General features: G+C 41.8%; 1 protein-coding gene across 5 annotated transcripts in view; it reads right to left on the bottom strand.

Annotated features, from left to right (window-relative positions):
• ARHGEF11 (Rho guanine nucleotide exchange factor 11) overlaps positions 1–10,089 on the bottom strand; it is a 154,949-nt gene extending 144,860 nt beyond the window's left edge. For 2 of the 5 annotated variants that reach the window (XM_027870992.1, XM_027870996.1), the window contains exons 1-2: positions 9,639–10,089; positions 8,703–8,797 (exon numbers count right to left, since the gene is read on the bottom strand). In XM_027870992.1, coding sequence (XP_027726793.1) covers positions 8,703–8,734 — 32 coding nt within the window. In that variant the 5' untranslated portion in view covers positions 8,735–8,797; positions 9,639–10,089. Of the gene's footprint in view, positions 1–8,702; positions 9,604–9,638 lie in introns of those variants that run through there. The other 3 variants (XM_027870994.1, XM_027870995.1, XM_027870993.1) reach the window with 3 other exon arrangements.
• Between the last annotated feature and the right edge of the window lie 5,849 nt (positions 10,090–15,938).

The following is a 15,938-nucleotide window of genomic DNA, read 5'->3' as shown; positions in this document are numbered from 1 at the left end:
AGCACTTTATAAATATGATTTCATTTGATCCCCACAACAACACTTGTGAGGAAAATTATCCCCATTTTACAGTTGAGAAAACCAAGCCAGAGGTTAAGTGACTAGCCCAGGATCACTCAGCCAGTGTCTGAAACCACATTTGAACTCAGGTCTTCCTGATTCCAAGTCCAGCCCTTTATACACAGAGAGTCGACCTATCTGGATTACCAACCACTCAAAGCACCAGTTGTTTTGTCTAACTGATTCTACTTCTTCCTTATCAGTCCCTTTCTCTCCACTCCCAAACCTCTATACTTAAGATCTTATTGCCTCACCTGAACTACTGCAAGTAGCCTCCTTATTGGTCCCTTTGTTTCCAGTTTCTCCCCTCCCCCATCTATCCTCCACCCTAAGGCCAAATTAGTAACACTCCTAAGAAGTCCAACCATGATATTCCGCCGCTCAAAAATCTTCAGCGGTTTCCCAGCGTCTCTTGAGATAAAATACAAACTCAGTAGCCTGGTATCTAAAGCCCTGTATGATATGCCTTCTACCTACCTTTACAGTTTAAATCACTCCCCTTCATGTTGACAAGCTATGTTCTCACCTGTGATTTTGCATACTGTTTCTTACGCTTCTTACACCTAGAATGCATACCATTCTAGAAAGATTATCTTCAAAACTTTTCCTCCTTACCCACCCACCCAACTGCTTTCTCCCTCCTGAAATTACTTTATATTTACTTAAATGAGTACATATTGTACCCTCCTATTAAAATGTAAGCTCCTTGAGGGTAGGACTGTCATTGCACCAAATATAGTGCCTTGAACATAGCAGGCAGATAATAAATGTCTTGAATTGAATTGAAAGAACAAGAAAAGTGGTCTTAAACTGTAGCACATGAGGGATTAAAATTAGACATCCAAAAGAATTTCCTGTTAAGGTTATAGAACCCTTTCTCAAAAAACTATTAAATATGGGGAACCTTTGTGTCTTCGTTAAGAGCATTCTAATAATATTCTAATAACAGCTGCCATTATATAGTGTTTAGGGTTTGCAAAGCATTTCACATACATTAATTTCATTTGATCCTCATATGAGACAGGAATTATCTAGCTGTCTACGGGAAGATTAGATTCAATTCAAAAAACATTTATTAATCAGCTACTATATACAGAGTGACCCAAAAATCTTAGTGCTGTTTTAAGCTCTGGGCCACCTTATATATGCTGTGATAGAAACCAGGAATACAAAGATGAACAGCACAGTCCGTTATACTCCAACTAGAACAGATAGCAAATGGACACAAGTAGAATACAAAGTAGAATGAGATAGGAAGAAAGGAGAGATTGGGACAAAGTGCTCTTAGGAAATCAGAGGCGGCAGAAATCACAGCTCAGTTTCCTTGTTGAGAGACTGGAGGTAAGGTTAGGAAAAGCTTCATGAATGGAGAGAAAGATATCAACCCAGAGAGATGAAGAGTAAGCATCTTCCATTTCAGGCATGGAGAAGAGTCCTGTATGAATGCATGGAGGCAGGACAGGAGTGGGGAATAGCTGGCCTTCTAGTTTAAATGGAACACAGAATAACACATGAAGGGGGAAAGGGTAAAATAAGGCTGGAAAAGTTGGCAAACCAGACTTTGGAAGGCCTGATATATGCCATCATAGGGAGTTTTTACTTCATCATCCTTTAAGTAATAGGGAGCCATTAAAGATTTTTGAGCAGACAGACAACACTGTCAGTCCTGGAAATTAGGAACAATACTTTGGGAACTTTATAAAGGATGGATTGGAGAGGGGAAATACTGGAGGTAGAGACCAGTAAACAGGAAGGATTCTAGAGAGTTATGGTAACCTCAGTTATTTTTCCTTAAAAACCCTACACTAACCTCCAAAGTTTCCTATTCTCACACACCTTCAGTTTCTCTCTCTCTTCCCCCCATTCTCTTCCTTTCCCCACTTTACAGTTGAGAATTATAGAGATTATAATCCAGCAAAATGTTCCAATCCTAGTCCTTTCAAGCTTTCTTTTACACTGGCAAATGTTCTCTGTCCCTGAAAGGGAAGGCTTCTCTTGCTTGGGTCTTGTAATATAATTTGGGGAAGGGGAAAGGAGAGAAAAGAAACCATGAGATAAATATTAGATGAAATTTTTAAAAATCAAAACTGCATGACAGGAGAACTGCTTAAAAGGATTTAACCCCTGGTATGAATTTTTCTGCTCTGTTTTTAAAGAAAGAGAACAATAGGTAATTGTCTAAGTGAATGATCAAGTCAATATTGAAAAGAGTAGGAGGAGGCATAAAGGAGGCCAGAAAGATATGAGAGAGCTTACAAGAAAATGTGGAGTATCAAGTGCTATGCAAATATAAGGACTATTATTCCATAATTTTTTCCCAGGGACCACTTCACTTAAATAGCTCCTAAAATCTCACCTTCTATAGAAAACCAATTTACATCAATCAGAAAAGAAGCAATGATTTGCCTTTGAACTCCACTATTGATCCAGATATGGAACTCCTACAATTACTATCCCCCATTCTCTTCTTCTTCCTAAAAAATTTACTTATCCTTGTCCAATCTCACTAAAATGTACTTAGTTTTGATGTCCATACTTTATTTTTCTTCTAGACACTTGATAAAAGAAAAAAAAAGCAGAATAAAAAAAAGAATTTAAAAACAATAAAACCATTTAGCTGTCTATATCATCCCTCTCTATGTTCATCTGTCAGCTTGATATATAACAGGTCTTAGATTGCAAACTCTTAAAGGGGCTATGTCTCTTTATGCATCATTTGGACCAGAATATAGCACCACAAAAAGACAGTTTATAAAAGCTCTGTGATAATGATATAGGTAACAATCCCCTTCAAAGGACTGGCTGCCTTCTCCAACAAGTGGATAGACTCAGTTCATTCTCAGTGCATTCCTAGAATAAAGAGAACTAGAAAGTATCAATCTGCCCACCTAGAATACCAATACTCTCTACCATCCTGAGGATCAATATGGCTGAATGAATTCAAGCTTGTGCTGCCTTCAATTGCAGGGGTGTTCTGATCTCCCAATAGCATGGGTTCAAATACTACTTCTGACATGTCCTCTTCTAATTCTGAAGTAGGTAGATGTTAAAGTGATGGACTTGGAGTCAGAAAGACCTGTCCGAATCCTGTATCACACTTACTGTGTGACCCTGGGCAAATCACTTAAGCTTTCTCAGTCTCCGTTTCCTCTTCTGTAAAATGCAGGAGCTGGTCTCCATGGCTTTCTAAGGTCCCTTCCTGCTAGCTCTAAATCTATGATTTTATGATCCTTTCTACCTAACAAAATACAAGCCATCCTTCAAAGCTCCATCAAGTCCCACTTCCTATAGGTAGGACTCCCAGACCACTCCAGTCCACAGTGATTATCCCTCCTCTGAAATTATACATTCAGGCCTGAAGGCTCCTTCCTTTTTGTGCGGAATTTTTCCTTCTATTGAGTGACTGATTGTATGTACAATTAGGTCCTAATTATTGCAGATAATGAAATTCAAATTCACATTATTTGAATTTGGGCTGCATATTTCCATGGGGGGGGAAACTAATTATCATATTTTACACCATTATAATTTCAAATAGTGGGAATTCAAATACACGTGGCCACTTCAGGAGATTTAATGTTCATACTAATCAGAATCTCACATTAGGTATACTGCTATATCCAATGTGAAATCTCTAATAAGGAGTAGTTCTGGATATATACTTCCTTTTAAATTTAATTTTAATTTTTCCAATTAACAAAAATCTAATTTCTCCATCTCATTTTCTTTTTGGGGGGCTGGGGAGGAACAAAAGTCTTTGTAACAAATATGCATAGTCAAACAGGACAATGATAAATCTTGGAGAAGATGTGGGAAAATTGGAACACTAATACATTGTTGGTGGAGTTATGAAATGATCCGACAATTTTGGAAAGCAATATGGAACTACGCCCAAAGGTCTATAAAATTATGCACACGCTTTGATCCAGCTAATACCCCTTCTAGGTCTGTATCCCAAGGAGATCATAAAAACGGGAAAAGGACCCACATGTACAAAAATATTTATAACAAACATGCATACTCTGTAGCAAAAGAAATTCCCTAACTGGCCACGTCCAAAAAATATGTCTCATTCTTCATCTTGACTCCATCACCTCTCTGCTGGGAGGTGGGTAGTATGCTCAATCATCAGTCCTCTAAAATCACATTTGGTCTTTGCATTGATCAGTCTTTTGTTAATGTATAAATTGTTCTCCTAAATTGTTCTTCACTCTGCATCAGTTTATACAAGACTCTAAATATATTTTAATTAGGAAAAACACACAATCATCAGGCTAAGAAATCATGAGTCTTTCCCCATGTTCAAGTTGACAAGTCAACACGCATCTTTTAAGCACATGTGCCAGATACTGGACTCAGCCCTGGGAATACAAATATAAGCCCAGTCTCCTCAGTTCTTCAAATATTTGAGAAGAAGATCCAATAACCTTCTTTTATCACCTCTTCTAGCATCTCCCAAAGCTGACAATTCAAAAATTGCTCATTCTATTTAATCAAAATCTCTTCCACAGCAATCAAAGCTTGTTTTCTCTGCTTATGTTAGTAGTGGTGATACAGAGAACTTTCAGCCATTTTTAGTCTGATTTATTTAGTTTAGTAGATCTAAACGCTAAGGAGACCAAAGGTTTGGCCTACATTTGGGCCAAGTAAGGTTGTAATGATGGCAAAATACACTCCAAACCCACTTGGGCACCTTGAAAACATCAACCAACTCAACAAAAATTATCACCACTGCTGGAAAAGCAATTCAATTGTAACATCTTTGGTCTCAAAGTACAGTGAACTTTTAAGTCACTTTCATAAGTGTTTTCTCTCATTTTATCTACACCATGCCCAATAAACAGGAAGGGATATTAACATTTGGGAGTATACCAATGTCTTCCAGCAGCATTTGTTCTAGACTACTAGGGAAAAGTTCCACAAAGTCACTTATCCTAGCAACTGAAATTTCAAGCTAGTTAGACCTACCCTAATCTTACTAAGACTGAATTATGACATTTGCTGTGAATGGATCCAGCATCAAGACTGGATTCACCAGACTAACGGTCTAGTTTTTATTTAGTTTTTAAAGGTCTAGGCTTTATCACTGACTTCTGCAAATTATCCTGTCTCTCCAATATTTCAGTTTCTTGCACTAACTGGTCTCTCTTAAGTAGAATACAAATCAACTAATCATAATGTGCCTTGAATTCATCAGACACCTTCCAAAATTTGGGAGAAAGAAAAGACATAAGAAAACAATTGTCATTAATTTCAGAAATACCTTTTTAAAACGTGCATCAAGTCATTCCCAACAGAGCAGATGTAAAATAATCCAAAACCCTCTACCTGGAGCCACTCTTCAAACCTCTAAGACCTTAGTTCTCCACTGTATCAATTCACATCAATTACTTCTTTCTTCAAACTCAGCATCTCAGGAAGGCCTCCCTGACAAACACCTCTTGACCTTGACCTATGTCCTTTCCCCATTTATACACTCAATTTGAACAGCAATTTTCATTTGCTGCCATCACAGAATCAGAGTTGAAAAGAACTTCAAGTCTTCTAGTCCAACCTAACACCCCAGATGAGTGTTCGTCCAGTCTCCACTTGAGTAATAATAATAATAACCTTTTTTTGCAAGTGTTCTATCATCATCTTGCATTTTCTATCTTCCAACTAGATTGCAAGCTCTTGGAATTGAAGGCAGTTACCTCTGTTCTCTACATATCTTTTGAAGTTCCACAGCACCTCATACAGAGCACTACATCACAGCATATAAAGTCTTGACTGACTGATGAACCAAAGAAGCATCCATGATCCAAACATTCTTCAAATCCCATGAACACATTCTAAGACAAAAAAAACATTCAAAATCCACAGGGTTCAGAAACACCAGGAACCCAACCATTGTCCCTGGGCTGGGGAACAATAATCCAGTGGAATTGGTAATACATGTGAAGGCACTGGGCCCCAAAATTGATTCTCTCAGGAAAGACAGTGGGAAGAAAGTGCTGATGCCCCATTAAGTTCCATTACTCCAGTGGTGGTGACAGCCTCTTAAGTAGAAGAATGAATAGAACTCACAGACTAAGAGACAGCATGATTCAGGCAAAAGAGCCTTGTGCCAGAGGCCCTGAGTTCAAATACCAGTTCTGTCACTTACTACCTGTGTGACCCTGGCTAAGTCACTTGACTTCTCTAGGTCTCGGTGTCCTCATCTATAAAATGAGGGGGTTGGATCAGATGGCTTCAGCTCTAAGGAGATTCCAGATCTAAGGACTGGCTTGGAAACTAATGGACATTTTCCCTCACAAAAGAAGACAGCAACAATGCCTTTAATATTCTGCAGGAAAAGCATACTATGAAAATCCAGTATACCACAAAAGCCAAGATGGAATATAAATTCATCCCCTCTCCAAGTTATATGAGGCAAAGGATCTCAAACCCTTCACTACTCATCACTTGGGGTTTTCAGCTTTCTGTGTTTCTGAACATTAAACTCAACATACAAATCCCACCACAAGAAAAAGAGACTCTTGTACGACCAGAAATGCATCTTCATTTTACAGAAGAGGAAACTGAGGCTTGGAAAAATGATGTGATTTCTCCAAGGTCACACAGTAGCAGAGCTGAGATTCTAACCCAGGTTCCCAGTCCCTAAATGCAGCATTCTTTCCATTGTATCCCTTCTGCCTTAGTCCATGAATGTCCTAAAACTCCATTCTAAGAAGGGAAGGAGGGAGGAAAAAGGAGTGGAAAGGAGACATCCCACTTCCTTGCCACACATCAGTTCCCATCTCTTATGGGCTTAATGACACTTTTTAGCAGAGGCCAAAGCACAGAGGCGGCAAAGAAAGAAAAGGGGGGAAAAAAGGTAATACATATAAATACGTATCAATTATACACCTGTGGATTATCTGCAGTGTGGTGCACTGGAAATAGCACTGAATTTGTAATCAAAAGAACTGGGATTAAGTCAAGGAAGGCTCTGCTACCTTCTATGACACCAAGTCACTTCCTCTGTCTGGACCTCAGTTTACTTACCAGTAAAATAGAAGAGTCAGCCTGCTAGATCTCTAAGGTACCCTTCATCTCTAAATCTATGATCCTATAAGCCCAGTCACTGCCCAAGCTGGTAACAAACAGTTGCATCAATCTAAAAGATGTTCAGGGCTAGATATAGTGAAAAGAGGATCTGGGAATAGGCATCCACACAATATACTCACTTGTTAAGGAAAGGAAGGCTTTTTCATTTTTGTCACATCCTATTCTTTTTGTCACAACTGTCTTTTATTTTTCACAACTGTTAACATTCTCTTAATCACTTCTTGGGCTGCATTCCCACATTCAAAAAGAAATGTCTATGTTTTGGATCATCCATGCTATTCCCCTCCATTAGATGAGTTTTAAAGAAAGCTCTACAGCATGCTCAGTTCACCATATCAAATGTCTTTCAAGACCAGTTGATTTATTCATTCAGTTAAAATTATGCAGTACTGTATTCACTGAGTATGATTCTAAAGTATTTATGTTTTTAATGGGGGACAGGTTGGAAAGATGGAGATAAATGGGTTAGGAAGAGGAAAAAATGAGAATATATGTGCACACCCCTCCCTCCAATGCTGCACCATTCCTTTGAAGGTGGCCCATTCTCCTGGAGGAACCATACTTTCAAAACAATATTATCAACAGCGAAGGAGTGCTGGGGTCTCTAGGACATACCCCAGGTGGTGGGGGTAGGATGGCTGGGAAGCAAAAAGGGTCAATGACTCTGTCTATCTATCACGCTTGAAGGTATCCAGGTTAGAATTTTTCAGTTTCCAAGACAGATTAGGCCAAGGAAGACCCATTCTGTAGAACCAAGAAGACCACAGGAGAGTAAAGTCAATGTCTGGGTTTAAGGCTGAATTTAAACCCTGACCTTGAAGGAAGGAAATCTTAATACTCCCTATACATTGTGGAGGGAGAGCTATCAACCACTAACAAAATTATTGTGCATCCTGAAAGGCAACTCTGTCCCCTCCCACTATGCCATTTTCTCTCCCCCTAAAAGCACCACCCTCTCCCCTTCAAGCCACTGATGCCATCCAAATCACTATGGTGCTCAATTCCATAAATGACCAGTCCTGGCCCAGTCAAGTAGCTTTCCCCAGCACTGCAAGTACCTCCCCTCCCCAAACTCAAATCCAGTTTGGTCTGAACCTCCAGCTCAAACCCCAAACATTAAATGCCAGTCTTAGCCAACCTTGGGAAGCTGGCATCTCTGAGACTGGAATCTTCCCTCTACCCATACACCCTCAATTAGCACACAGGGTATCAGAAAAAACTCCAATCTGAAAGAAACCCAGAGAAGGCTTAAAGATATCAGATAGCCCTTACCCCACAATTCACAATTTTCATTAAAATATGCCATTGGACTATATACCATATTATATATACACACAGAAAAACCAGCTCCCCCCCAATTACACATAAACACACGCACCCATCCGGAGAGGCCAACAGGAACTCCTATCCCCCACTGCCTGTTTGATCCACAACCATTTTGAAGCCCACAGCTCATCTTGCTCTCTTGCTGCAACCTTTTCGAGCATAGCCCTCTCCTCCCTCATTTCAATCTTTTACTATACATTTTAAAACCAAATAGTCAGCAAACCTACCTGTCTATCGTCTGGGGTAACCTTACACTCATGGTTCTTCGGGTGTCTCCACCGATCCAAATCCTGTGGCTTTAGTCTTGATGGAAATCGAATCACTTGCAATTCAAATAAATTAAAAAAAAAAAAAAAGGAGGGGGGGAGGGAAGAGAATAGCAACTTGGGGGCCGAATCCCTTTTCCTTCAAGCTCTCAGGACCCTGGTAACTGAAGCTCCATAATGCCTCTACCAGTTAACATGGTCTCCTTTCTTAACCCCGTGTTCCCCTCCCCCCACTTAAAAAACCGAAAGGAAAAAGAGAGATCGAGGGAAAAACTATGACCTTCTTATTAACCAAAAACCCAACCACAAATCTCTTCAACGCTGGAGCCAGAAGCTAAAAAATAAAAATATAAAAATGAAGCCTGCCTTCAAAATATTCGTCCTAGCTGCAAAACAAAAATAAAAAGCATCCTTTTAATCACTTTCCCAACTATCCTTTTTGTGGGCAGGTTCCCAAAGGGGGTAAAAAAATTTCTGGTCTCCAATACTTAAAACGACAACAAGAGGCTACAGCTAAAAAATCGAAGCATACATCCAAAACGGTGCTTGGAAAAAAAATGTTTCCATTTGTACAGTAAAAAATAAATAAATAAAATCATACAATGGGATGTACACAGTTTTTTCCCAAGTCCAGTTCAAGCTTTAAAAAAATGAACTTCCTAATTTTAAAAATTGACCGACTATATACATTGATGGTTCTGCAATTCCTATGAGTCCCTGCCCGAAAGCCCCAAATTAAAAGCTGCAGTTTCTTCCCTTCAAAATAACAACAGCATACAGAGAATCCCTGAAGATTAATTTCCTTTTTTTTTTTCCTTTTTTCTGGTTTGGTTTTGGTTTTCCTTTATAAAACTTCCAGAGGCTGTCCCCCACCCCCACCCCAGCCCCTAAACTAACCCCGTCTGATCCTCCTCAGACTAAGTTCGGCCTTTTTTCTGGAAGGCAATGTCTTGACTCCGTTCTGCGGGTTTGCTCCTCCAGATCCAGGCTCCCAAAGGTTTCCTCGCCTCAGCCTCCATGAAACGGGGAATCTTTCGTCTTCTCGTCCTCCCCCCTTCTTTCTCTGCCTCCTGCCTGCAAAGCAAGCCTGCCCTGTGACTAATCTCACTCCGGATTATTATTATTACTGTGGCTCTGAGTTTGGGGTGGGTTTTCGGCCACACCGGCCGCCTGGAAAAAAAATGGGAAAATAAGATCTGATCGCTTTCTCTCTCGTTCTCTCTTCCTTCCTGTGGTTTTTTTTTTTTAATCCCCTTCCTACTCTCTCTCTCTCTTGGTTCGCCGAGGAATAAGAAGCCCACCCCCAGCCCCTGTCCGAAAGGCCGACTCGGCGAGGCCTGCCTCCCTCCTTCCTCCTCCTCCTCCTCCTCGCCCCTCTCCAAAGGCTCGCCCGACCGCAGGACCCCACGACTCTCGGGGGCCTCCCCGCCCCCCGCGGCGGATCTGGGGGGGTGGCGGCAGGGAGGGGGGAGGGAAGGCCTCTCTCCCGGTCTACGCCCCTCCCCTCCCTCCTCCTCCCTTTTCCCGGCCCTTTCTCCTTCCCTCGCTCCAGCTGGGGGGGAGGGGAAAGGGGGGGCAACCAGGGAGGCTCCTCCCTCCTCTTCCAGCCAAGGGGAGCGCCCTCCTCCTCCTCCTCAGCCCCCTTCCAGGCCCTTCTCCACCAGCCCCTCCCCTCGCTCTTCACCCCACCCCCGCCTCAGCTCCCACTGGCCCCGGGACTCCCCTAAAGGCTCCCTCCTCCTCCTCCGCCTCCTCCCATCTCCTGCTGTCTCCCGCGGTCTCCGCTTCCCTGATCCCTCTCAGTCCCCTCCCCAGGTGCGGCCTAACAGGATTCCCCAGTCTATTCCCAGCTTGGCCCCACGCCGGGACGCGGCTGTAGTTGGCGCCCACCCGCCGCCCACCCGCCCCCTACCCTACGTTGTTCCCGTCCCTCCCCCTCGCGCCTGGCCGCCGCGGGTGCCCGCACGCGGTACCAGCCCCATTCCCCCCGGCCCGATCTGCACTGCCCCTCCCCCTCCAACGCCCTTCCCCCCACATACCTCGTCCGGCGCCCCCCCTCCCCCCGCCGCCTTCTCCGCGGCGCCCTCTACCTTCGCTCCCCTCCCCCACCTTGCCCCCCTCCCCTCTAATGGTGCATCTCCTCGCCCTCGGGCCACGATGTCTACTCCACCACCTCTTATGCCTCTGCTCTTTTGTCTTAGTCACTTTGTAAATGCCATTGACCCTTCTCCCTTTCCTACCTTCCCTTCTTGGTGCCTTGAGCCCCCTTTCCTCAAACCACCTCGACTTCTTTGTCTCTTCCTTTCCTTTCGGGATTCCTCCATTCTTCTTTTCCCCTGCCATTTCCTTCCTTTCTCCACCCCTTCTCCAAGTTTACTCTCATTCTCCGCTTTTCCTTCTCCCTTTCCCCATTGCCTTCCGTCCCCTCCAGACCCTGGCATTTCAACTCTCTACCATACCTAGCTCCCTCTCTTTATTTGCAGTTGCTCCATGCCAACCAAACCTTCCTCAAACCTCCCGGGCTCCACATTTCAAACCTTTGTTTCCTTTTCTTTATTCTCTTCCCCCCCCCCCCCACCCCGAACTATTCCAATTACCGCTCCACCGCCCTCGAGACACAACCAGCTTGACCTGCTTCCTGTTGTATGGGACACACTGGAGGTCATCTTAATGCCAATCTGTATAAGCTATTTGACCCAACCGAAAATGCTTCCTGGGACGGCTCTGGGGATTGCTATAACTCTATTTTCCCTAATCACAGATTTCAAATCTTGTCGATCTTGGCCTTCGTGGGAAGGCCCCAAACTTACTTTAAAATTATTAAATTAAAATTTTTTTTTCCGTAAGGCCTGAGTAGTGAATTTTTGTTATCCTACTCAGATCAATTATTTTAAAACAGGTGGTTGGCAGTGCAGTACAGTATTTGCATATTTTTCTTTTAGTTCTACCTTGACTGCTCTCAGAAAGCATACATACTAACACTAATACATGGTTTGTAGGTAGAGGGTGGTACATGTCTACTGTTAGGGAGAATGGCATATAGAGGGGAAGATCTATCTTCCCTCTGGTCTTTATGACAGTTTTCCCAGAGATTTGGGAGGCAGGAATCAGCCCTGCCATAATAATAATTAGATTGTATATTGCAGTTTAATGTTCACTGTATCTCCTTTGAACTTTATAACAACATTGAGGTGGTACTATAGGTATTATCCCCATTTTACAGAAGAGGAAACTGAGGCTTAAGAATAATAAGCAGGCGCAGTAGATAGAGCACTGGCCTTGGAGTCAGGACGACCTGAGTTCAAATCCGGCCTCAGACTCATAACCCTTACTAGCTGTGTGACCCTGGGCAAGTCACTTAACCCCATTGCCTAGCAAAAAAAAAACAAAAACAAAAACAAAAAACAGAATAATAAGCAGGCTATGAACCCAGATTTTTCCCCAGTCCAAGTCCAGCAAGCAGTCTACACCAGTCTGGCAGAACAATCATCCAATGATCAATGAATCTTAGCTTTGAAGCTGTCATTATGCCCTCCACTTTCCAGGATTTCCTTTACTCAGTTCAATTCCATTAAATTTGATTGGCACTTATTAAGTGCCTGCTGTGTGCCTGCCACTGTACTAGCTACTGGGGATACAAAGACAAAAAACAAACTGGTTCCAGCATTCAACGACCTTACACTCTGTTAGAAGGAATGTACATGGAAAATTATGTACAAATACATACAAAGCAATTTCCAGGAGGAATGGTCCTAGCAATTAGATCCAGACAGGCTTCCTGCGGTAGGTGGCACTGGAGAGGGGCTTTGCCAAAAGCTAGGGGATTCTCTGAGGCTGAGTTAGGAGGCAGAGCATTCCAGCCACGAGGAACTACAATCAGTGCAATATGTTGGTCTGGAAGATGAAATGTATAGGAGGAGCACGCCAGTTTTGCTAGAACAAAGTGTAAATGTGTAAATGTAAATGTGTGAAGAAGAGGGACAATGTGAGACTTAAAGGCAGAAGCGCATTAAGAGCCCTTCAATATCGCAGATTTTTTTTATTAAGCAGTTCCTGTGTAGAAAGCCAGGCATTGTGGAAGATTCAGAGATAAGTCAGAGACACCTCTTGCTGTCAAGAAGTTTAGAATCTAGTAGGGGTTAAAATAGGCACACACAATTAACAATCATAATAGTAACTCCCATTTATAAGACATACTTACACAGCTTTGTCACATACATCAATCTCATTTGATCCTCAGAATACCCTATGAAAAAGACAGATCCTAACAGATGAGGAAACAGACACTTGGAGAGATTAAATGATTTCCCCAATGTCACCATTCTAGTAAATTTTAGAACCAGGATCAGAACCTATTCCAAGTCCAGTTTTCTCTCTCTGTAGCATCTAACTGTCATAAGAGAAATCCAAAGCCCTAGTAAGAATCCTATTGAGGTTTAAATCTTGGTTCTGACCATAGCTTTTGTGACCTCGAACAACGTTTAGCCTCCTGAGCCTCAATTTCTTTATCTGTAAAATGGGATGATAATACTTGTGCTACCTCCCTCACAAGTCTTTTTTAGGGAAGGAAAGCACTTTATAAGCACTAAAGTGGTACAACACGTGAGCTCTGTTTTTATAATGGTGGGATTGGCTTCAGAGGAAGAAGGGATCTCATCTAGCTTCGTGGGATCAAGAAAGTTTCTTACAGTAAAAGTCGACACCTTCTAGATTGGAGAAAGACTCCTTATAGAGTGCTTCAAGATTTGCAAAGCAGATTCCTCATATCGTTATTGTTTTTGAGACAAATTGATAGTCTCAGAGAGGTGACTTGCCTATTGTCACACATCGGGTAAGTATGTGAAGCAGAATTCAAAAACCTAGTCTTTTAACTACAAATCTAGCATCATAATGCATCATCCTAAGAGGAATGCAGTCCCAGAAAACTGTTGGCTTTGAGAACATAAAAGTTGGGGAAATGATGCCTTCCCCCCCCCTCCTTCCAAGCACTATTTACAGATACCTCATTTTTTCCCACTAGTCCCCCATTTTAGAGGTGAAGAAAACAAAACATAAAGTGGTTAAATGACTGACCAAGGGCACAAATGGCATAGCTTGGACTAGAACTCACTTCTGGGAAGTAAAAGAAATTTAGTAGATCAATTCTTGATGAGCCCAAAGGACTCTGGGAAATTATTTCTAGTTGGAGGAGAGGGAGGAGGATAAGGATATGACTCCTGTTCTTAAGAAGTGTGTACTTTAGGGACAGCTAGGTGGCGCAGTGGATAGAGCACTGGCCCTAGAGTCAGGAAGACTTGAGTTCGAATCCAGACTCAGATACTTGACATTTACTAGCTGTGTGACCCTGGGCAAGTCATTTAACCCCATTGCCTAGCCAAACAAAAAAAAAGTTTGTACTTTAAAGACTAATAAAAGCCAAATGTTATATTCAGGTGCAGATTAAGCACTATCATGCTTACAAGGACGCTGTCCAGAAAGAGGGATGGAGGACCATGATCACAGTCTTTAGGCATAATATAAAGCAAATATTTATTAAGTACAAGTTACAGGGCCCAGTCCTGAGATGGAACAAGATAATTACAAGTCTTCAGGAAAAATAGTCTTTTCATAGAAGTCTCTTTTCCCTTTCAAATATCATTCTAGCAGGAGTTCTTAACCTGGGATCCACAAACTCGTTTTAAAAATTATTTTGGTAATTGGTTTCCTTTGCAATCATCTGTATTTAAAAACTTTATTTTGAAAAGGGTTCCCTAGACTCCCAAAGGGGTCCATGAAACACATGAAAAAAGTTTAAGAACCCCTACACTGTAAAATCAGACCCTTTATCTCCTGGAGAAAAGGAAGGCTTCCAGTATTAATTACAATAACTCACATTTATGTAGGCGTTGAAGGTTTACAATAAGCTTTCTTCATATCCCTTTTGCAATGGATGAGGAAACTGAGTCTCAGAAAGAAAAAGTGACTTGTCTGAGGACAAACAGCTAATAAATCATAGATCTAAAACTCAACTCTGGGACCTCAGACTCCAAATCTTGTGCTTTTTCAGTTCTAATAAGGAATTTAATTTTAAAAGACAAAGGTTTGGTTGGGTTTTTTTTTCTTCTGTTAGATTTCTCTAGAATGTCTAACCCAAAACACTTCTTTCTAATGCTAATATATTTCAAATGAGGCTACATAACTTCTAGATATGGACGTGGACCACTACTATTCATAGGGGACAGCTAGGTGGTGCAGTGGATAGAGTACAGGGTCTGGAATCTGAAAGACTCATCTTCCTGAGTTCAAACCTGGCCTCAGACACTTACTGGCTATGTGATCCTGGTTAGTTCACTTAGCCCTGTGTGCCTCAGCTTCCTCATCTGTAAAATAAATTGGAAAAGGAAATGGCAAACCAGTTAGTATCTTTGTCAAGAAAACCTCAGATGGTTCATGAAGAGTCAGACATGACAGAACAAAAACAAAACTACCTTTAAGCACCTACTACATGCAACACACTGTGCTGGACACTGGAGATGCAATGGCAAAAATGAAAGTCCCTTTCCCCAAGCCAGGAGGTGAAATGTAAACACGGACAAGACAAATAAATACAAAGTAATTTGTGGAGGGATAGAACATGAACAGCTGAAAGGGATCAGGGAAGGCATCTTGGGGAAGATGGCCCTTGGGCTAAGAACCTTGAAGAAAAGGATTCTGAGAGAATCCTCGGAGGAAGACATTGTAAAGGAAGGACTACTGAATTTGAAATCCAAGGACCTAAGTTCGAATCCCACCTCTACCACTTATTACCAACATAACCTAGGAGAAGTTACTTAACCCGCCTTTGTTTCCTTAAATGTAAAATAAGGGAGTTGACCTCTAAGATCCCCCTCATAGATCTGAATCTGGGATCCTGGAAGAGGAAGATTTGAGGCAGAACCTTCCAGGCATGGGGAATAGCTTATGCAAATGAATGGAGGTTAGGGAAGATAAGTCAAATTTGAGGAATAGATAATAGTTCCAATTTGTCTGGAACCTGGAATGAGTGAAGGATAGAATAATATAAAAAAAGTCTGGAAAGGTAGCCAGATTTGTGTGGGGCCTTAAATATCACATTGAGAAGCTTGCATTTTATTTAAAAAGCCAAAGAGAGTCACAAAAGTTTTTTGATCAGGAGAGGGAACTGTTTCTTTGGGAGATTTATTTTGGTAGGAGTGGAGA

The sequence above is a fragment of the Vombatus ursinus genome, unplaced genomic scaffold (assembly GCF_900497805.2).
Source record: "Vombatus ursinus unplaced genomic scaffold, bare-nosed wombat genome assembly UNPS02014798.1, whole genome shotgun sequence".
NCBI lineage: Eukaryota > Metazoa > Chordata > Mammalia > Diprotodontia > Vombatidae > Vombatus > Vombatus ursinus.
This window is presented reverse-complemented; position numbering and strand designations above follow the sequence as displayed.